The sequence below is a fragment of the Bombina bombina genome, chromosome 1 (genome assembly GCF_027579735.1).
Source record: "Bombina bombina isolate aBomBom1 chromosome 1, aBomBom1.pri, whole genome shotgun sequence".
Taxonomy (NCBI): domain Eukaryota; kingdom Metazoa; phylum Chordata; class Amphibia; order Anura; family Bombinatoridae; genus Bombina; species Bombina bombina.
This window is the reverse complement of record NC_069499.1, coordinates 1,168,833,301-1,168,858,209: the sequence shown is the minus strand read 5'-3', so window position 1 is coordinate 1,168,858,209 and position 24,909 is coordinate 1,168,833,301. Positions and strand designations below refer to the sequence as shown.

General features: G+C 38.5%; 1 protein-coding gene across 10 annotated transcripts in view; it reads right to left on the bottom strand.

Moving 5' to 3' along the window:
• Nucleotides 1-24,909, bottom strand: part of LOC128646856 (microtubule-associated protein tau) — a 169,444-nt gene that overhangs the window by 75,014 nt on the left and 69,521 nt on the right. For 6 of the 10 annotated variants that reach the window (XM_053699658.1, XM_053699684.1, XM_053699670.1 and 3 more), the window contains exons 2-3: nucleotides 13,453-13,599; nucleotides 5,791-5,877 (exon numbers count right to left, since the gene is read on the bottom strand). In XM_053699658.1, the coding sequence (XP_053555633.1) occupies nucleotides 5,791-5,877; nucleotides 13,453-13,582 (217 nt within the window). In that variant the 5' untranslated portion in view covers nucleotides 13,583-13,599. Of the gene's footprint in view, nucleotides 1-5,790; nucleotides 5,878-13,452; nucleotides 13,600-20,897; nucleotides 20,937-24,909 lie in introns of those variants that run through there. The other 4 variants (XM_053699678.1, XM_053699681.1, XM_053699687.1 and 1 more) reach the window with 2 other exon arrangements.

The following is a 24,909-nucleotide window of genomic DNA, read 5'->3' as shown; positions in this document are numbered from 1 at the left end:
CCTTGCATTGGCCTCCAGGCTGGCTTGGTTTGAGAAGTATTACCCTCTTGCTTAGAGGATGTAGAACTTGGGGCTGGTCCGTTTCTGCGAAAGGGACGAAAATTTGGTTTATTTTTAGCCTTAAAAGACCTATCCTGAGGAAGGGCGTGGCCCTTACCCCCAGTGATATCTGAAATAATCTCTTTCAAGTCAGGGCCAAACAGCGTTTTCCCCTTGAAAGGTATGTTAAGCAATTTGTTCTTGGAAGACGCATCCGCTGACCAAGATTTTAGCCAAAGCGCTCTGCGCGCCACAATAGCAAACCCCGAATTTTTCGCCGCTAAGCTAGCCAATTGCAAAGTGGCGTCTAAAGTAAAAGAGTTAGCCAATTTAAGAGCATGAATTCTGTCCAAAATCTCCTCATAAGAAGAATCTTTATTGAGCGACTTTTCTAGTTCATCGAACCAGAAACACGCTGCTGTAGTGACAGGAACAATGCATGAAATTGGTTGTAGAAGGTAACCTTGCTGAACAAACATCTTTTTAAGCAAACCCTCTAATTTTTTATCCATAGGATCTTTGAAAGCACAACTATCTTCTATAGGGATAGTAGTGCGTTTGTTTAGAGTAGAAACCGCCCCCTCGACCTTGGGGACTGTCTGCCATAAGTCCTTTCTGGGGTCGACCATAGGAAACAATTTCTTAAATATAGGGGGAGGGACAAAAGGTATGCCGGGCCTTTCCCATTCTTTGTTTACAATGTCCGCCACCCGCTTGGGTATAGGAAAAGCTTCGGGGGGCCCCGGGACCTCTAGGAAATTGTCCATCTTACATAATTTCTCTGGAATGACCAAATTGTCACAATCATCCAGAGTAGATAACACCTCGTTAAGCAGAGCGCGGAGATGTTCCAATTTAAATTTGAATGTAATCACATCAGGTTCAGCTTGTTGAGAAATTTTCCCTGAATCTGAAATTTCTCCCTCAGACAAAACCTCCCTGGCCCCCTCAGACTGGTGTAGGGGCATGTCAGAACCATTATCATCAGCGTCCTCATGCTCTTCAGTATTTTCTAAAACAGAGCAGTCGCGCTTTCGCTAATAAGTGGGCATTTTGGCTAAAATGTTTTTGATAGAATTATCCATTACAGCCGTTAATTGTTGCATAGTAAGAAGTATTGGCACACTAGATGTACTAGGGGCCTCCTGTGTGGGCAAGACTGGCGTAGACAAAGGAGGGGATGATGCAGTACCATGCTTACTCCCCTCACTTGAGGAATCATCTTGGGCATCATTTTCTCTAAATTTCTTGTCACATACATCACATCTATTTAAATGAGAAGGAACCTTGGCTTCCTCACATACAGAACATAGTCTATCTGATAGTTCAGACATGTTAAACAGGCATAAACTTGATAACAAAGTACAAAAAACGTTTTAAAATAAAACCGTTACTGTCACTTTAAATTTTAAACTGAACACACTTTATTACTGAATATGTGAAAAAGTATGAAGGAATTGTTCAAAATTCACCAAAATTTCACCACAGTGTCTTAAAGCCTTAAAAGTATTGCACACCAAATTTGAAAGCTTTAACTCTTAAAATAACGGAACCGGAGCCGTTTTTATATTTAACCCCTATACAGTCCCTGGTATCTGCTTTGCTGAGACCCAACCAAGCCCAGAGGGGAATACGATACCAAATGACGCCTGCAGTAAGCTTTTTCTATGTATCTGAGCTCCTCACACATGCATCTGCATGCCTTGCTTCCCAAAAACAACTGCGCATTAGTGGCGCGAAAATGAGGCTCTGCCTATGATTAGAGAAGGCCCCCAGAGAAAAAGGTGTCCAATACAGTGCCTGCCGGTTATTCAACATAATTCCCAAGAATAAAATAACTCCTCAAAGCTATAAACTATTAAAAATGCTTATAAATCAATCGTTTTAGCCCAGAAAAATGTCTACCAGTCTTTAAAGCCCTTGTGAAGCCCTTTATTCTTATTTAATAAAAATGGCTTACCGGATCCCATAGGGAAAATGACAGCTTCCAGCATTATCAAGTCTTGTTAGAAATGTGTCATACCTCAAGCAGCAAAAGTCTGCTCACTGTTTCCCCCAACTGAAGTTAATTCCTCTCAACAGTCCTGTGTGGAAACAGCCATCGATTTTAGTAACGGTTGCTAAAATCATTTTCCTCTTACAAACAGAAATCTTCATCTCTTTTCTGTTTCAGAGTAAATAGTACATACCAGCACTATTTTAAAATAACAAACTCTTGATTGAAGAATAAAAACTACATTTAAACACCAAAAAACTCTAAGCCATCTCCGTGGAGATGTTGCCTGTACAACGGCAAAGAGAATGACTGGGGAAGGCGGAGCCTAGGAGGGATCATGTGACCAGCTTTGCTGGGCTCTTTGCCACTTCCTGTTGGGGAAGAGAATATCCCACAAGTAAGGATGACGCCGTGGACCGGACACACCTATGTTGGAGAAAAGGAGTAAGCTATGCTCCCACTTTAGCTGCATGAATAAGCTATACGGGTGAACATGTTTTGGGGACATGAGTAGAGGTAGATGAGTACACATACTGACCTTTGTGTATGTATAGGTAATGTGATACTTGTGTTACATTTACAGGTACACTGGACACTACAGGTTCCAGTATTATGTGAATACCAGTCAGCTAGGCAGATGAGAAGTCCCAGCCTGCATTAATAGCATATGAGGGTGCCCAGACATTAACAAACAACTCAGTAATGCACACAGACAGCTGAGATACACATATAGCACAGATATAAACATACAGCCAAAACACAGACATAAAAATAGCCAGACACAACACAAACAGTACAAATAGTAAATGGACACATACATTGCCCAGAGACAGAAATAGTACAGATAGATAAACAATTAGCAAAGAGACACAAATAGTACAAAACAACACAAAAAAGATGTGTTAACAATCCAGAGAAACAAAACCAACCCAGAGAAACACAGAGACAAATACACACACACTGATGACTTATTAGTAGGATATGTCCAAAAGAACAATGTATTCATACAGTAAGTTGATTGACTGCAAAATCTTTCCACACGTCTCTTCTACAGAAGTACAGAGACCATTCAAAGAATATACCGGAAAGCTTGTGCAATTCTGCATCTTAATTTAGGTATTTCTTGGTCCATTAAAATGTATCAGAACCTACTTAATTAATACTGTTTCTGGGACCAGTATGGCAGTAACCCATGTTACTAGGAACCACAACCTTGTGGAGCTCATCTAGATAGTGGGTGTAGTGCAGGAATCTGCATCTAGATATTGTCTAAAGACCACACATATAGGGCTAGATTACAAGTGGAACGCTAAATTAAGGCGTGCCCACAAACGTGCAAATTTGTCTGTTTGAACCTGCCATTACAAGTCGCTGGTTATTAAGTGCCAGAAATGCCCTCAAAATAGAGGGCATTATAGTTCTTTTTTGTTTTTATATAAACAACTGCACTAGGCAGTTTTTGGGCTTTAAAGTTGGCAGGAGTGGAGTGTTAGAGAAAAAAAAAAGGCACTGAAAAGGGCATTTAAATTGCGATCTATGGGAATTGTGTGTTCCCAGTAAATATATATGTATATGCTTATATACATATATTTTTATGTGTTAATATGTGTTTATACACATATTAACACATAAATATATATGTATACAGTATAAGCATATACATATATATTTAAAAATGCTGCAATTGCTGCGCTAAGGTTCTGATGCCGTCTCTGATGGCATCAGAACGAGGCTCCCATTGGAGCCTATGGAAGCGACTTTGCTTTTGCATTGCGGTTTACTTGTAATACCAGCACACATTAGCGTGCATTGTTTTTACTCAGTGGAGAGCTAATATTGCAAGCGCTCCACTTGTAATCTAGCCCATAGTGTGAGTATATTTAGAGTTCTGGCCAAGATGTGCATTCCTGAAAATCTGACCAATATATGGTTGGTCATATAAATCATGTGTGCATATTTAGTGCTCTCAACTACATACTGTATCTATCCCTGGTTATCTCATCTAATTAGTGCAATTAGTGTGCAGGTCTTGAGATCTAACCTAGAAAATGTATGCAATGATAGATGCTGCATATACTGTGTGAAACCCTGGGGACTTCACCTTGAACTTTCCTGGAGACTTCAGGTAGAATACATGTATTGCCCCACCCAAACAGAACCACATCAACACTGGTAAAACATTAGCAACATCTATTCAAACACTACATCTTCCACAGTACTACATGAATAATAGCACTTATAGCATCAACACCAGCCCACCACTAATAATGGAACTCCGCAAACATCAACACCAACACTAGCGTATCTTTAAAGTCAGCATCAGAGCAGCAGCAAATTCAAAGTAACAATAAAGCCAACAATGCAACAGCAAAGCACTGAAAAGTTAGCAGCATCAACTCAAAATGACATTAGAACCAACACCAGCATAGCACTAAAGCCAGCAGTATCACCTCATTACCTCAGAACTAGCACCAGCATAGCCCCAATGTTAGCAGCAGCCAGCAAAACCGTAGCATTACCATAGAACCAGCACATCACTAAAGTCAGCAGTATCACCTCATTACCTCAGAACTAGCACCAGCATAGCCCCAATGTTAGCAGCAGCCAGCAAAACCGTAGCATTACCATAGAACCAGCACATCACTAAAGCCAGCAGTATCACCTCATTACCTTAAAACTAGCACCAGTACAGCTCCAAGGTTAGCAGCATTACCTCAACATTACCATAGAACCAGCACAGCACTAAAGCCAACAGTATCACCTCGGAACCAGCACAGCAGAATAACCTCATTACCTGAGAACTAGCAGCTGCACAGCACCAATGTTAGTAGCAGTACCTTAACATTACCATAGAACCAGTACAGCACTAAAGCCAACAGTATCACCTCATTACCTCGGAACCAGCACAGCACTAAAGCCAGCAGTATCATCTCATTACCTGAGAACTAGCAGCTGCACAGCACCAATGTTAGTAGCAGTACCTTAACATTACCATAGAACCAGTACAGCACTAAAGCCAACAGTATCACCTCATTACCTCGGAACCAGCACAGCACTAAAGCCAACAGTATCATCTCATTACCTGAGAACTAGCAGCTGCATAGCACCAATGTTAGCAGCATTACCTCAACATTACTATAGAACCAGTACAGAACTAAAGCCAACTGTATCACCTCATTACCTCGGAACCAGCACAGCACTAAACCCAGCAGTATCACCTCATTACCTCAGAACTAGCAGCTGCACAGCACCAATGTTAGTAGCAGTACCTTAACATTACCATAGAACCAGACCCATAGCCAGCAGTATCCCCTTAACATTACCACAGAACTAGCACCAGCACAGCATAAATATTAGCGTCGTCATCATCTCAACTTTACCACAGAACCAGCGCAGCACTAAAGCCAGCAGTATCCCCTCAATACTACCACAGAATAAGCACCGACCCATCAATAAATTTAGCGGCATCACCACAACATTACTACCGAACCATCAACAGCACCGCACTAAAGCCAAAGTGACATCAATAAGTGCCAAAATAGCATAAGAACATTTGCAGTATCACCACCTCCAGTCACGATCCCATCAACATAGCATAAATATCAGGGCACAATATGTATGCCCTTGCAGGAGCCTGCTTTTGCATCAAATACATTACATCTGGCAGCCAGATAATTCATTCATCTGTAAACTTTTATCTATTGATAGTGAGACATATTTAATAAAATTAATCTGCCTTCTTGTCCAGGCCTTACCCGTGGTTCCTTCAGGAATCTCCATGTGACCCTGGCCTCTTACTGTCTCCCCATTTGCAAGCTCCTCCTCTACTGCACCTGCTCCATCTGCAAGAGGATGGTAAGTGTAGCTCAGTTACAACCCTACCCAATCTGCAACCCATCCATCCCCAAGGCCAGAAATACTTACAATTATAATAAAATCTCTTGTGCTCCTTCTAACTCAGATTCATCATGGACAAATAATAACTCATTCCAGTTTACCTATAACTATGTCACCAATATTAGATGTATTATTCTGCCCCAAATCATAAGTGTGTCTTACACCTCTAAGATAACACTAACCAGCCTTCTAAGATTAGCTCTACCTATTCAAGTCCATTAAAGTAATGCACACTATATGGCTTCCTCAATGGCTAGATAAAGTGAAACTATCTTATTAAGCCTACTGTAGATTTGCTATGCTACAGTATGAAAACATAAATTATACTTACCTGATAATTTTCTTTTCTTCTGACGGGAAGACTCCACAGCTGCATTTATTACTTTTGGGAATTCAGAACCTGGCCACCTGGAGAAGGCAGACACCCCAGCCAAAGGCTTCAAATACCTCCCCCACTTCCCTCATTCCCCAGTCATTCTGCCAAGGGAACACGGAACAGTAGGAGAAATAGGGTGAAAAAAGGTGCCAGAAGAACAAAAATGTATTGCCGCCCCATAGATAAAGCACGGGCGAGAGCTGTGGACTCTTCCCGTCAGAAGAAAAGAAAATTATCAGGTACGTATAATTTATGTTTTTCTTCTTAAACGGGAAGAGTCCACAGCTGCATTCATTGATTTTGGGAAAACAATAACCAAGCTAGAGGACACTAAATGCAAACAAAGGGTGGGTACAAAAAAGGCGGCTCCTTCAAAAGGCACCACAGCCTGAAATTACTTGACACCCTACAAAAAAACTATGAACGACAAGGGAAAACCCGGAAGCCCGGGTAACCACTCATCAGTTACACAACCTGCAAAGCGTGCTAGAGACCACTCAGACTCAGAGTCTGCTGAGCACAAAGGCTTCCGAGGAGTCAGCCCTGCGACACTCAACTTCCACAAAAAAAATCTAGACCTAACCAAAAAACCCTCTATCAACCCCCGAGAGGGAGAGTAGAGGAACCCAAAAGAGATCCGAAGGACCATCCAACACAGGCTCAAGTTAAAACTGGTCAAAAATCCCTATCTACCCCCGAGAGGGAGATAGAGGACCCGATGAGATATCCAAAGGACCAAATCGAATTTAGAATTCGAAGGTTGCCACAGCCGATCACTGTCCAGGGAAACTAACTCCCTAGAAGAACAAGGACCAAAAGATCCAAAGTCCATAGTCAGGAGAAAATGTCACTAGGATGACCGGAAGGCCATCTTCATATCCCTGACACAGCACCATACCAACTATGGTGATCCAGAAACCCGCAAGTTCCCCCTTACAACCTAGACAAGTCAAAGCCCATCAGACTAGACTAGCATAGACGAGCAAGGACAGAAAAATCGTCCTAGTAGCTTAAAAAGGGCTCTCCAAGAAGGTACAGAGCCACCTGTGAGCAAAACTCGCAATGACTAAACACCAGGCAGCAAAGTTGTCATAAGCCATTGTGGGACTCATCCCACTGAAGAGTGCAGAGAAATCTCAACAACAGCTCCCGACCAGAAAGTTTCGGAATCCAAGGAGCCAACCAATCTGGCAGCAGCCGCCAGTAGAGAGTTTGGCACTAAGAGTCCCCCCATCAAAAGGGAGGACAGATTCAATAAAAGCACCCGGTCTATACGGCAAAAAGCAGACTGATCCCCGGCCTTCCTTCCAGGATAACGGTCCCAGCCCAAAGGCTAGTAAAAGACTGAAGACAAGAGTCTCAGACCTCCGGAAGAAAAAGGATGGATCTACAAGGAATCAACACTCCAGAGAAGAACTCTGACCGCTACTAAAAAAACTGGCATGCTACCCTGCACCATGACAGGAACCTTATGCTCGGGTCCAAGGACCCCTCGCTGCAGCCTTTAGTAAAGAAGGAACCCTCAACAAGGAAGAAATCACTCTGACCCACAGCATGCCGATACCAGAATTCAATTCCGTGATTCTGAGAATGCAAGAGAGGGAAAAAGACCCTATGAGGCAAGAAACAAGGACCCACGGGCCCTTCACAGATACTGAGGTACCTCAAAATCAAGGAGAACATGTAAGAACCCCTTCCCCACCCTAGGTAAGAAGAAGATGATTCATTAACTCAACAGTAACCACCCTACAAAAAGGGGTTAAACCCCCTCGCCCAATATTGTCAGCCCAGGTGGAACAGCAGCAACTGGAGCCTACCAGGAAGCATCAGATGTCCCAGCAGACAAGTAGGGACCCATCAGAAAAACCTCAAACTGAAGCCTCAGGCTGATATTAAACTCCCAGGAGAGTCAGAAACCCCCGCCCCCTCCAAAGAGACACATGGGAGAACCAAACCCTAAGGTTAAGGAGAACCATCCATACCCATTCCAGGCAAGAAACATGGTCCTAAGCCGGAGTCCTCGTAAAACGGGACCGATCTGAAGATCTTAAGCTCCTGTGGACCTATAAGCTGCCACCTATGGTTATGAGCGGACCCAGACAGTGCCTTCCACCATCTAAAGTCCTTAAATGTAAAGTACCTAGCAACATCCACAAACCCAAGAGTCTGAAAAAAAAATCCCGACTGGTTTAGGAAATGGGCAACCAGTACCCCTGGATCACAAGGTAATCCATGTAGACAGGCCTAACGACCTGACCCACACGCTGGAAAGATAAATGGTAAATTTCCTGACCATAGAAAGGCAAAAAGACTGAAACTGCCCCCAGACCTCCTATCTCAAGCCCGAAGGGCTAGATCTGCAATAAGATCGACGGATAGCACCCAAGAGTCTAAAGATCATGGTATGACAAGGAGCAGTTCTTATCTTGAGAAGACGACAGTCTCCAGAGATGATTGCAGGATCAAACTCCCGATATCCTTGAAATGGAATAACAACAGGAGCCTCTCAGTTTCTAGTAGAAAGGCAGGGTGACCCCTGCACTTGAAACATAGAAACATAGAATTTGACAGTAGATAAGAACCAAAAAGGCCCATCAAGTCTACCCATATTACATGTTACTTTTTCCTTAGGATAGCCTTATGCATGTCCCAGGCATTTTTAAATTCCTTTACAGTCTTTGTGTTTACCACCTCAAATGGAAGTTTATTCCATGAATCCACCACCCTTTCTGTAAAAAAATACTTCCTCAAATTTCTCCTGAATCTGCTACCCTCTAACTTTAGATTGTGACCCCTTGTTTTGGCATTTATTTTTTGTGAAAAATGCTTTCAGCTTATATTTTATTAAGTCCCATCATATATTTGAAGGTTTCTATCATGTCACCTTCTATCCTCTAAACTATACATATTTAGATCATAGATTCTTTCTTTGTACTTGATGTACTAGAACAAACGAAACACTGAGAAAAGGAAGAAGGGCATGCCCGCACTTCCAGAACAAAATGACCCAACCCAAGACGGGAGGGAAGGAAACATCTCCACCGCAAAAGGAATCCGACTAGGCTACAAGAGCCATCATCCGGAAGGTAGCGCAAGTGAAGACGTAAATCGTCCACTACTCTATTAGACCTCTGAAAATCAATCACATCTCCAGACTCCAAAGGAATGGAAACCTACGGTTCCGAGTCCCCAGGGACCCTAGGAACCACAATGACGTTTGAAAAAGTCGATCACGAATCCCAGCCATATTGCTAGAAAAAAAAAACTTATATCAGAGCTCACAGCCTTCCTACCAGAAGCGTTGTATCCATGCCCCAGGCCCCATACTTCGTAGTAGGATCCGAGCCCGGAGTCCACAACACTGGGACATAATAGACTTTTTAGAATCCGACAGGATAATCAACACCACAAGGGTAACATGAACCAAAGAAACAATAGACAGGGCCCAACCAGTACCTGCCTGGTGCAAGAACACTCCAGTAACCGTCTAGGGTCCAAGAAAAATCGATCCGAAGGTTTGATAATATGAACTAGAAAACATAACTTCGGTCGTAAACAAAATTGCGCAACTTCAGAGGAAGTGCCCATGCGACCACAAAATCGCAAGTATCAGTTCCAGAGAAAGAACGTTCCCAAAACGGAAGTTATATCAGATGTGAGCTTATATAAAACAAATCAAATACATCCTATCCGGATCGAAAATAAAAGTAAGGCAGCACCCGCGGGTGAACACCCAAGGAAAAAGGGTACACCAACCAAACTAGCCAATCAGAGGCCCCCTTCACCCAAGCTCAGAACTGGAACCGATACATAAAAGAAAGAAAAACAGAGACGTCAAGGAGATTAGCTGCATCCCCAAACGTCTAGCCCAGTTTGCCATCCGGCCCACTAGGACTGGGATCCTCTAGAAATGCCAAAACATGCCTTAGTAGGACATGAAGGCGCGCCAACCTATAACGGAAGGCAAAATTATCCCTCCTCGCCGGATCAACAAATGACTCCGGCCCCAAGGTTGAGGCCCCTGAAGCCTCAGAAGCCCACGCTTCCCCAGGAGGCCGAACTGAAACGGGGCGATCCCACGCCCAATGGGCCCTGGTTGACAGAACACGGACAGTATCTTAAAAATATTTCACTTGGGAAATACAAATGAGCCAGCGCCATAGATATGGCCATGTGGAACCGTGACGTAACCTCTGGAGGAAACAAGCCACCTTCCAGAGAAGGAGTAAAGGCCATAGGGACACCTGCTTGCATAGCAAAGGAAGGTTCTGGGACACGCACCTCAAAGGCCCTAGAATCCTTGGAGGCGGATGGCTCAACGCACTCTGAGGACACTAAATCGAGAGAAGAGAGTACTCTGGAACGGCAATCGGAACATAACTGATGGACATGAATAACCCAAGCCATTTCATATTCATCACAAGACGCATTTTCCGAATCGGAGACAATCGTGTCTAAAAAAATCACAATCCTCCATCTTGGGATTACAAAAATGGCAAACATGATTAAAGCCCCCCCTGTTCAATAACCCCCCTAAGGAGATATTAACCCATGATTCCTATTTTAAGATAAAAGGAGTCCCACTGAGACCCTACCTTCTTGTTAACATCACATTCATATAATGAAGTAAAATGAAACAATCTTACCAGAATCTATGCCGTGGAACAGGAACACGACAGGACTCTCCCTGCAGCTCTGGACTCTAAACTTCATCGATGCCCTCACTGAGAGGCTGACAGGACTACTTAAAACTCCAGTCCCATTTCGAAGAGTACTACCCTCCATAAGAGACTATCTTCAAACTTCTGACACTTCTCTGCCAACCTCCTGTGACAAAAGGCAAAGAAAGACTGTGAGATGAGGGAAGTGGGGGAGGTATTTGAAGCCTTTGGCTGGGGTATCTTTGCCTCCTCCTGGTGGCCAGGTTCTGAATTCCAAAAAGTAATGAATGCAGCTGTGGACTCTTTCATGCATTGTAATGCTAAGGTATTTTAAATGTGTTAGTATGACAGAGTTATGTCTTTGGCGTATACTGCTCTTAGCTATTATGGCATTTTTACAATGGACATAGGCACTAGAGAAACCTTATCAACTGATGAACCTGGAATAACTTATGTATCTGCCATCTAAAGAAGAACCAGTTTGATGTGTACTTTGCAATAGCTAGTTCTTGTTTGGGAGGTTATTTGGGAGGTTTTTAAGATGTGTGGGTCTTTAACTTCCTTAGTCAATGTAGTAATATCATGCATATTCCATCACTTCTATACAGTTCTTCCAGGTTTAACACATTTAAGCAACTGACAAAAACTTTTTCCTTAGTATGCACTTTCTCTCAATAACATTGCAGCCCTGAATTCCATTTAACTTAATGAATCTGAGTGACACCAAGAGAAAACCAAGAGGGATATGTACAATCTAATTCTAATAACTACTCTACAACACACACTGGGGAGGAAACACCTCACCTGGATAATACTGACTTCTACAGATTCCCACTTCTCTGCTTGGCACTACCAATGGCCCATAAAGCTCTTCAATACCCGCAAGAGGAGCCATAGAGATTTTTGTAAATTGCAAAACCTTTGGTAGGGGTGTCAATGGGTCACAAAGTGGCACTACCAGGAAAGCATGAAATGCAAAATGGGATGACATATTTTTAGCCTTAGTCTGATTCACTCTCTCAGTCAAATACTTCAACAGTATTGTATTCTAAGTAGCATATTGTTCCTAAAAATGTGTCTGATGCCTCCATATCATTGCAGGATGCTAAGTCTAATATAAATTTGTCAGCGCCTGTTTTATTGTCTTCTTCTTTGGAACCTCATCCTCTTTACTCCCTCTTGGTTATCTGCACAATCATTTCTGGGCTCTCAGCTTTTAAGAAACTAATAAGCTGTTATGATTTTTACCATCCCGCAACCATGAAGACCTTAATTTGTCTATTTATTCCAGACTTTTTACCTTTTGTCCTGTTCCATGTCTGGATATATCCATTATATTAAAAAAGAATTCCTATATGGTTTCCAATTACTTAATTAAAGAATGTTTTACATTTTAAAGTTGGTGCCCTTTCAATCTGTTACTTCCTGATACCATATATGTGCCAAACACGAAATAACTTTCTAAACATATCCTGCCTTGACTACTGCAATTTGTTTGTCTCTCCCAGATCTTACCCTCCAATCCATTTGTAAATATTTAAAAACCCACCTCCCTTTACCCTCATCTTATGACATATTATCTAACATAGCATCCTTTCCTTTTGTTTAAGTTTGTCAATTTAAGCCCTGTAGTGATTGTAAAACACTACTCTTATTGTACTTAGTAGCATGAGTATTGTAATGTACCCTGCAATTGTATTGAGCTTTGTATAGAGCTGCAGAACCTGTTGGTGCTTTATTAGTAACTTTTAATAAATAATAATAATATTAATGCACAACATCTGCAAAACTCTGTGTGCATCTCCTCAGTAAAACCTTCTTGCTAACTCAAACTCTCCACCAATCTCCATACTTTTAATATTCTCTGAAAAAAATATTTATTCAAAGAAACTTATTACCTACCCCACTGTAATATTTAGATAACCCTACCTACAATGAGAACTCCATCAGCCAAGCAATCTCATTTCATGTCTTCATGACCCAAATAAACCACAGGAACAAGACTCACAACTCTTTCATATGTAATCCCATGATGTTTTTACTATATCCTTATATCTAGCTGAAAAATAAAGTTTCTAAAGTATATGGAAAAAAGTAACCGCTAAAAAGTAGATAATTAATGACATATCAAATAAGAGCTGAGGGATTTAACTAGTGGTGGTTCAAGAACTAAGTATTTGCGAAGGCTTATCGAGGAGACTAAAAAAAGATAGTGAAAAAGTTTGCACACATAATATACAGAGCGCTCTGCAGCTCAACTGGGGTGACCCATGTGCCTATGAAGGTGTAAAAAAAAACCCATCATCTAGATAGAACCGCCACTGGATTTAACAGGTACAGATGGAAACTATTTGGTATTTATTTCCCAAAACAGACACTATAAAATACAAAGTTTCAGCATATTATAATTTTAAATCTTGTACATTAAAGATGCTGTTCTTCCGCTAATTAGATGTACATATCTATGCTAACAATCTACTCACCGGCTTGTTCTGTAGCTTGTGGAAGCCTGATCACACTATCCTGATTGTCCTCTTGAGCCATGGTGTCTCCCCCACCAGAGTAGATTTGTTGGTGGTCTCCCACTGCATCGTACTCATACTGGTCAGCCATTGTGGAGTGAAGTCAACCTGAAGGAATACACAAATTGTTCATTTTTCAAGACACATACTATGTGGAGATACAGTCCTATTGTTTATCAAAGGGAAGTCAGATAATATGAGAGAATGTTTAAAGATACCATTTGGTTTCACTGTACACCTTAAAAAGCTAAATTAGAACAGAAGGATATGAAATAACTAAAATGCTTAAAACTCTTCTTAGGAAAACCCTTTCAATACTAATGATCATTAATCACACACAAACTTTGGGGGTGGGATTTGAACACTATATTAAAATTTATATGTCGCTCCTTCACATCCAGAACTCAAGTTAAAATTTTATAATATTTATATTATCCAATATTTATATATATATTAGTCCAATAAGGACAATGTGTGTGTGTGTGACCATCCAATCCCCAATGTCTATAGGGGCGTGTAAAAAAGCGTATACGTTTAATGCTGCTCGCATCACTCTTGCGATGTATCCATAATATGTGTACAAATATATATATCAGTGAATCGCTACAGTGGCGATAATGTGAAGATACCTACACATCACTATCCACAATGTCAAGATGATACTATTCACCTCGCGACCTCAAAATAACTAAAAAGGTGTATGTATATATTGATCCAATCAGGACAGTGTATGTGTGTGTGTAGTCAACCAATCAACACTGTCCAAACGAGAGTGTATAAAAAGTCTATATTTGATGCCGATCGCATCACCCTTGTGTGCAAGAAGCCCATAATCTATCGAAATACATGTCAATAAATCGATAACGATTAGCAGTAATGTCTGGATGCATACACGCAAATACCATATAATATCAAGGTGTCAGAAAATGTTATAATCTTTGATGATAGTATACCATCTATCCCTATGTCGATACTAGAATGCAATGTGAATATCGGACTGATATGATATGAACACAGAGATCTTCAACCCAGAGGTGCACAAATCTCAGGAAAAGACCAATGATTGCTAAGTCAGTGAAACACTGACAATGTTTGTATATATAATATAATAGCACAACCGTTGTGTGCAAACAAAATAATCATGAAGTATATACAAAAAATATATAGGAATGGGATTTAACTGTACAGGATGTAGCCATACATAGGTATCCCAAATGATACAAGCAGTCAAAAAAGAACTCGCTAATACTCAAGGTCTGTGCTAAATGACAAATAATGATAGTGAAGATTAGGGTATATAAATATGAGTGAAAAAATAGTATTATCAGACCCACAAATCCTATAAGGGATGTGTAGTGTAATACTAGTGATATGTAGGGACCCTAATATAAAATAATTATAAACAATTCATTATGTGAAATCTAAATAAAATCTCCTAGATTAAATATATAAGATATGAATGTGATCTCCTTATTCTACATAATAGAGTTACTAAGATAATAAATAAGTGTATAACTATATATGTGATAGATAGCCACTAAGTATAACATTACTTGTATATATGTGGCTAGTAATAAAATAACCAATTATATTGTATTATGCACACCCAAAGTGTGATGAGATGTGAGTGTATATATAAAAATAACATGTGTGTGTCAACATGAAAACCAACAGATAGTTTGTTCCACCTAAAATAACATTTTCTAAACACTTTAGTACAACATGGTAATAAATCATAATAAACATACCTAATATGTCTCAACTTTTATGTGTGACATAAAAACTATAAGAGTAATGTGTAATGTATAAAAAATGATAATGATAAATTAATGTACATCTGGTAATGGCATGCCACTGGTCCTACTAGGCTCCAACCAAGCCTACCATAGGTTCCTCACCAAAAAGTGATCAGTACGCTTGATAAGAGCTAATTTAAACAAGCATAAAACTCTTGGAAATGTTTAAATAAATGCTGCCAAATCAAGGTTTTCATTCAAACCATTGGGTTGGAGAGTCTGTAGTTTGGTGATCCAATATGACTCACGTCTCCTAAGTGTCATAAATGCATTTGCTTGAGCTCTAGAAATAGATTAAATGGGTAAGATCCTCATAGGTTTTTTGAGAGTCCTATGAGCCATAAGACAATGTCTTGACACACTATGATTCTTAGATTTGTTTTTGATATTGGCAGAGTGTTCACCACATCTTTTTTTCACTTTGTGGCAAGTGCGGCCCACATACTGGGCTCCACATACGCAATTTAACAGATAAATAACAAATGATGATTCACAAGTCATATGGTTATTAATTTTAAACACCTCTCCAGTGGTATGCAATATAAAAGTGGATTCTCGATCTGATATGAAAGTGCAGATACCGCATCTTTTCCTACCACATCTAGGTACTTTATGTCTGAGCCTGGCTCCTTCCAAAAAGTTGCCCTGTAGTTTAGATTTGTCTCTCACTATTTTGCTAGGAGCTAGAAGGAACTTGAGGGTAGGTGCCACTTTAGGTTTAGCTCCAATGATTTTCTTAAGAGTAGAGTCATTGGTTAATATAGGCCAATGTTTTTGTAGAATTCTATTAATCTCACGATAGTTGGAATTGTATCTAGTTATAAAAAGGGGAGGGTTAGTGTCCTTGAAATTGTCCTTAATCTTATTATTCCTACAGAAATATTTTGTTCGATCCTTTTCTCTAACCCTTTTTTAATCTAGGAGATTTTCTTTAGATTTCACATAATGAATTGTTTATAATTATTTTATATTAGGGTCCCTACATATCACTAGTATTACACTACACGTCCCTTATAGGTTTTGTGGGTCTGATAATACTATTTTTTCATTCACATTTATATACCCTAATCTTCACTATCATTATTTATCATTTAGCACAGACCTTGATTATTAGTGAGTTCTTTTTTGGCTGCTTGTATCATTTGTGATACCTATGTATGGCTACATCCTGTACAGTTAAATCCCATTCCTATATATTTTTTATATATACTTCATGATTATTCTGTTTGCACACAACGGTTGTGCTATGATATTATATATATACAAACATTGTCAGTGTTTCACTGACTTAGCAATCATTGGTCTTTTCCTGAGATTTGTGCACCTCTGCGTTGAAGATCTCTGTGATCATATCTGTCCGATATTCACATTGCATTCTAGTATCGACATAGGGATAGATGGTATACTATCATCAAAGATTATAACATTGATATTATATGGTATTTGCGTGTATGCATCCAGACATTACTGCTAATCGTTAGCGATTTATCAATATGTATTTCGATAGATTATGGGCTTCTTGCACGCAAGGGTGATGTGATCAGCATCAAATATAGACTTTTTATACACATTCATTTGGACCAATATATACATACACCTTTTTTAGTTATTTTGAGGTCGCGAGGTGAATAGCACCATCTTGACATTGGGGATAGTGATGTGTAGGTATCTTCACATTATCGCCACTGTAGCGATTCACTGATATATATATTTATACACATATTATGGATACATCGCAAGAGTGATGCGAGCAGCATTAAACGTATACGCTTTTTTACACGCCCCTGTAGACAGTGGGGGTTGGATGATCACACACACACATTGGCCTTATTGGACTAATATATATGTTTATTTATACGCCCCTGTAGATAGTGATGGTTGGACGATAATATACACATACATTGTCCTCATTGGACTAATACATACACACACCTCTTTGATGACATTGTCAGCTTCTCTGAGGTTGCGGATTATTATTTTACCATCTCTCAGAGCGGCCAGTAAAGTCAGATCGCTTCTATTTTTCACATTGGGTTTGATGTGGTATCTATATGTATTAACTTGGGACTCTAGATACTATTTTAGACTAGGACAGATAGACGTTTCTACTGACTTATTTAGATATGGTTTAGTGTATAAATAGAGGGCGATCCCATTACGTTACAACATTTGAAAATATGGCTTTATTACCATTATATTCTTATGTCAATATTTACTGCACAGGAACTAACCAATCAGATGGACTCATGTATTCAGTTCTATTATATAGGCTTGTTCCCTTATTGATATTTTTAATCAAATTTTATCTCCGCTGTGTTGAATCCAGGAGGTGGGTGTGGACCTGCATATCCATTTAGAAGTTTTAGCTAGGAAGGGGGTTGGGTCGGTGCCAATTAACCTATTATAGGTGTTTTAAGAGTGTATATAGCAAGTGTATCATTTTATTTTTTGTATAGCCTGAAGAAACAGCCCAGAAGGGCTGAGAAACGCGTTGCTTTGTTTTAATAAATATTGTTTTAACGATATACTTGCTGTTTTCCTGGGGATTTTTTATCTGGCCCATTGTGTGACTGGTGATTGGATTCCTTCTACGCCTGAGCACAGTCTACTGGGCGACTGAGAGGTCCCAGCTTGCCTTTACTGCACCTGGAGGTGTGCTCCTGACTGTAAGTCTGACCGATAACTGTTACCTACTGAGTGTTAAAACTGTACTAGGCTATGGGAGCTGTGTGTTTTTTCATTTATAGGCACTGAGATTTGCATTGCTGTTGATTATACCAAAGTGCTTTACACGCTGGCACACAGTGAGCTGGACCACTGCTAACTGATCCAGTCTGCGTCATCTGCACCATTGGGTGCTTCACCTATGTGAGTACCATTTCACATTTTGGTTGGGAAATCACATGTACAGGCGTTACTAGGCCATATTGGCGCCTCTGTATCTTCCTTCTTTTTTTCAAGTTAAAATTTTCCTTTATAAATTCTTTGAGGGACCTCAAAGTACTGAAGAGATAATCTTTCCATAGCAGAGAGCTTTAGAGAATCAGGCCCTAAGTGATCACCACTAACTACAGTAGTGTTGGCAAAGTTCATATTACATTGAGCATTCTATGTTAAATGCTGTTTTCTTTTTTTAAAACTTATACATTTGGAATAGGTCAAAGAAGATGCCTGAAATTTTGCAGGTGACATGGGAATGGCAGTCACTACAAAAAAATAATAATATATATATATATTTTTTAATGGTAGCACAGAGTTTAAGATTAAAATAAGAGATATTCTACAAAAATATGTGAACCATTGTATTAGGCAAACATAATGCTGTGTCTTTTTTATGATAATTTTCTTTTAGCATGAGCTGCATGACTATTACAAACTACTAGTTGCATTATTTATTACAGCTCCCTCCATGCAGATGTAAAAAAAAATAATTAAATCAGCACTTTCACTGCAACCCTTAACCTGTAAAAGAAGGAAAAATTGAGCTTCCCAATTAATTACTTTTTACATTCTCCCACAAATCATAGTTAATATAAGAAAGATTTCCTTTAATTATTTATTTATGTGTTTTATTATGCGGACAAAGTAGCTGAAGATTTAGAATCAAGGGCTGCAATCAATATTGAAGAACCGTTGTTTTTTTTAAAGCATGATGATCACAAGTTTCATTTAAGATTAAGGACCCATGCATAATACAGGAGCATAGATTATATGTGATGATCCATTTATATCTATTCCAGTATGAAAGGTGATGCTGTAAGTGGGAGCCCCTTGTCTGATGGAGATTCAGGAAGTGGGGCCCTTGTATGGAGGGTCTAATACTTAGTTACTGAAATGGGTGAGGGAGTCTTGAATACAAGCCCTCTGAATAAATATAGGCCAATGGGGACTTGTATTGGAGGAGTTGCTGAGTGTGGGGGGGGGGGGCACTTGTTCAGAGATTAAAGCTATTTTTATGGGTGTGGAATCTAAGTGAGCAGTACCTGGGTGTTGAGTTCTGTAGCGTTAGTTGAGTTCAGGACTCGTGTGCTGCTGGCTTAGTAAAACATAATGTAGTAGGATATACACTTAAGAGATATTCTTTGGAGGCTGCACGTGGCTAGGGAGGTTTATTACTGGTTTCCAGCATATATGGTTAACCCAGGACCTTTTTTCTTTGAGCTGATAGCCAATTTACAGAACCGATTTTGGTAATAGCATTCTACTAAAATGTCTAACACAATAGCAAAGCATTTTAAATGACAACATGTATCTGACGGAACCACAGGCAATGTAGGGGTTAACTTTTTAGTGAAAAAAAATCCAAACTAGGGATGATTGTTGTTAAAGAGGCACTATCACGCCTGTACAAGAAACCTGGAAGTTGCACTGATATTGTAGGAATTATAGGGGCAGATATAGTTTGGTGATTCCCAACTTTCCTATAAGTGCCACAGAACTGTCTGTTTCTGCAGCAATGATCTCTGATTTTGACCTTTTCTTTTAAGACTAAGTTAACCCCTACAAGACCTGTGATGCAGACAACAACATTTTAGTGTTCAAAAAGGAGACATTAATTTGTTATAACTTTTAGCGTCAATTTGTCACTATTGAAACCAAATAGTAAAAAATCAGTAATCATTCACAGCCGTTAAAGATAAAATGATCTATGATACTGATGGAAAAGTATGACATGTGAAGATAACTTGTATTCCATTTCTATTCAATTCAATAACACCAGACCTAGAATAACTGCATATACAGTGTAGCATATTTACAGACTGCTATGTGCAGTGTAGCATGTGTAATGACTAAGTTGCATTTATGTCTTCAGCTATCTTGTTCCTGATACCATACACAACACTCCTTATACAGACAAATCCACTATGCCAAATGCAGTATCTACCATAAACAGTATCCCACGTACATCTAAGTCTACACAATAGCTACTCAATGCGCAAAAAAACAATCATTTAATAATTGCAGTAATAACTATATCATGTCTCTCATTCTTACTACACATAAAGCGCCAGGATACTGGCTTCTAGCTACACAACTATATCATACCATATCCTGAGTGTGCTATGACTATGTTACACAATACACAATATTATATGTAATAAATCATGTTGTTACACAGACAAAGTAATGCTGCCTACTCTGTAAAAATAAATCATAAGTAGCATGTCATGCTTGTTTTATGCCAAATGATCACCTTAAACACACTATTCCATGATATTTACAATACAGTCACTATGTACAACAGGAGCCAGCAAAATACTGAGAAGCCAGCTTCTAATTTATTTTAGGAGCCAGGCACAGGTGTTCATATAAAAATAAATAATACAAAAAAGTAAAGAGCCAGAAGTTAAATTCTAGAAGCCATGGCTCCCAGTCTTCAGAATTTGTCCAGCCTTAAATACAGTAGTGGCTATGAACAGCCTGCCTGGTCTTTATAGCTGCTTGGTAAATGCTCAAAAGTCTGAGCCTATGTTCACATTTAATAACAGCACATACTGCATATAGCGTACATATAGTACATATAGTGTAAGCCATTCACACCCTATATAGACCGTACAATAACATAGAAAATATATCATATTTGTTATATCTGTCATTCTTACAGCCTACCTTATACAGATGGTGTTGGAGTGGTTAACTAAATGTGAAGTGTTTGTAAAGATATGTGTAAAGGCGCCTACCCAACTTATCTCATTGTGCCAGGAGTTTATCTGCAGGGAGCAGTCTTACAAGCTCACAGCTTATCTGGGAGCCCTCAATGTCCTGCAGAGAGGAGGTCCCTTGAAAGCCTCGTGCTGCAAGAGCACACTTTGCACACTGTGTGAACACTGTTCCAAGCAATACTTGCAATTTTCCATTAACTAAATATTACAATTCACTGTACTTTGTGATTAGATTTCCAAAGCCAAATAAGCAATGTGCTAAGTAATGAACAGAATTCTATGCACAGGGCAATCATGCCTCAATATGCAGCCCATATACACTGCAGTTACTTGTTTTCAGTAGACAACCATTTACATAACTAAGGAAATGTTTACTTTACAATGCTGCTCATGTACATAATACAACTGTGTCCTCACCGTTTTCTATCACTCCCAGAACAGAAGGAGCTTGGTCTACTATAATTGTTCTCATTGTTGCTAGATATTAGCAACCCAAATCCTGTTTTTTTTATTTTATTTTCACTCAAGTATAATGTGTTTATCTCAGGATAAGTCAGCTAGAGGAATATCACTCTGCACTACATCTCCATCTCATCACAACCATGAGCAAATCTTGCATGGAGAGAAATCGCACACAATCTTTGGGATTTCTTTAGAGCTTATATTGTAATGTAGGAAACTCTCCCTCACCTTTCATAGGGCTAGATTACAAGTGGCATGACCACACTAACGTGCGCACTTATTACAAGTTAAAAGTAAATGCTTTTGCTCGAGTGCAAACAAATTTAGTGTGCCAATCACAACATAAATACATTAAAATAAAGTGTTACACTCATATATCTGATTCAAATTATTCATATAAATATTAATAAAAAGTTATATAAGGATTAAAAGATATATGGTATATGACACAGTATTTAAATGGGAAGGGCTATAATACATATATATATATATATATATATATATATATACACTGTACGTGTGTGTGTGCATATATATTTATAGTATGTATATACATGTGTATTTATGCATTTATATATTTATATATGTTTATACATACCTACATACACATATAAACACATATACACATGTATATACATATATACATACATAAATACACATGTATATACAGATATTTGCATATGTATGTATATATATATATATATATATATATATATATATATACACACACACACACACATATATGTCTAAATATGTTTGTGTATATATATATATATATATATATATATATATATGTGTGTGTGTGCAAATATCTGTATATACATGAGTATTATGTATTTATATATGTATATACATACACATATACACATATGTATGTACACTTTGGAGCCCTTTCCACTCAAATACCTTAAAACATGAAAAAATGTATTCAATTTTAATATTTTATCATGTATTTTACTGTGTATTTACTGTAAATATTGTACATTCCATTGTTCTTCACATAGTAGAAAATGTTCTTGGTATTTTTAAATATATATTGCTAAATATATCTGTATATATCTAACCTGTATATATTCATATAGATATATAAGTTTATATATATATATATATATATATATATATATATATATATATATATATATATATATATATATATATAGTTAAAAAAATAATAATTATATACATATATTGAATAAAAATAAAGAGAACATTTTTTTCAATGAGAAGAACACTGGAATGTAAAATATGCATAACTACCTTCAAGTTGTAGGTCTAAAGCGGTGTCGGGGTAGCATGCAAGCAATAAGTGTTAGGGTTGTTTTTAAAAGCGTGCTCCATTGAAGTCTATGGGAAGTAGAAGTAAGCGCAGTCACAGCATACGAAGTCATGAAGTTAGCGTGCATTGGGTTTCGCTTGCACGCAAACATTTTACTTTTAACTCGTAATATGCAGTAATCACTACAATATTTAAAATACATAGTATCACATTGTACAATAGGATATATATAAATGAAACATTGTACATACATGCATTGACATAGCTCCTATAGTTTTAATAGGAAGGTTTTATGTTTTTGTCTTTATTAGTAAGGCAGATCACAGACATGACATAGATGTTGGCGTTCAGAGGGAGTTAGCTGAGGGTTCCATGGGAGTAACCTGCATTTTAATTGGGAAACATTACCAGTAGTGTAATATATTCCTAGCTTTGCCCTGCAGGTTAGTTACAGGTTCAGTGGCAAGACTTTCCATGTGAGAAATTTAGTGTAGGTACAATAAAAGTAAAGTTACCGGTGCATTATTTAAAGTATTCCTACACAGAAAACTTTTCTTTTGTTTCAAATGCATTGTCTGTGCTGTGTAGGAACACTTCAAATACAGCCCCCCTCGCTGATATTGCAGATGAGTGGCGATATGGGCGGACTTTTGCTGATGCCGTCATCACTATTATTTCCTATGGGAGACACATGCCCACTTTTTTCAATATATCCACAGACTGGTCTGTCGATGTTTTGAATATTGGGGCTATACTCATCTCAAGGTAAAATTTAAGCATTTACATTTTTTTAGGAAACTCACCGTACTGAGCGGAGAACTTTAGATCATCTGACCCTTTGCAATTTATCTTCTAAGGTGGCTTAAAGGGACATAAAAACCAAAAATTTTATTTCATGATTCAGATAGAGAATACAATTTTAAACAACTTTCCAATTTACTTATATTATTTAATGTGCTTCCTTCTCTTGTTATCCTTTGCTGAAAGGTTTATCTAGGCAAGTTCAGGAGCAGCAGAGAACCTAGGTTCTAGCTGTTGATTGGTAGCTCACCCAAATGATACCAAGTAAATGAAACAAATTAGATAATAGAATTACAATAGTTGTTTAAAATTGTATTTTCTATCTGAATTATGAAAAAAATTGGATTTCATGTCCCTTTTTTTTAAAATTCTTTTTATTAAAGAAACACAGGTACAGTTAATCACGTGCATATACACGTGCATATACAGACTTGTCAAGTCACACAACATTGCATTTCATACCATGTATCGAATATAACATTTTGATTAACGATACAATATCCATAGTGATACAGTTGTTATCAGAAAATACATAGCAGAGCAGCAAGATTTTTCTATGAAGTATAGCACATACACAGTCTGTCAATTTTGAGATCCGAACACTATGATATCATGGACTAATCCATGCAGTAAGGATTATATTATAGTTAGTTGCTTATTCTCTCATATTGCACCTGCGTTTCCTAATTTTTGCTTTAATTCAACAACACACACCACAACAAGGCATACAGCACATAACAAAACAATAGAACAAAACTCACTAAGCCAAACACGTAAACTAAGCCTAACAACCCAGATTAGGCAGTTGTGCAGATGTATTATCAGTCGTAGTGTCAGTGATTTTATACTTCATATATAGAAGATGTTTTGACTGTGTTTACATTATAGGACAAGAACTATATATTAATATAAGGTGAGAGTATGGGATAAGCGCAGAATGATCCATTTGCAAGGTGGTTATCAAGGAACCTATCTAGAGATGTTTATACAAGGGGTTGCAATGAGAATTATATCAAAATCGGGTGATTATTAACCCATATTGTACCTGCACTTCTTAACTTTTAATTTTTAATTCCATATCACCCACCGCGACACAGCCTAACAATGTAATCCCACTCGCTAAGCCTGACATGTAAGCTAAACCAGGCCACACAGATTGGGCAATTGTGCAGATATATTGTCAGTTGTAATGTCAATCGCTGAAACTTCATGTATAGGAGGTGACTTGCTGGTGCTTAAATTGTTGTATCTGTGCTTCCTAATTTTGATTTTTAATTTAATAACACACACCACAGCCAGTTACATTGCACATAACTAAACAATAAGATAAAACTTCCTAAACTAAACATACAAATTAAACCAATCATCACAGACTAAGCAATTGTGCAGATATATTGGCAGTCGTCATGTCAATAATTTA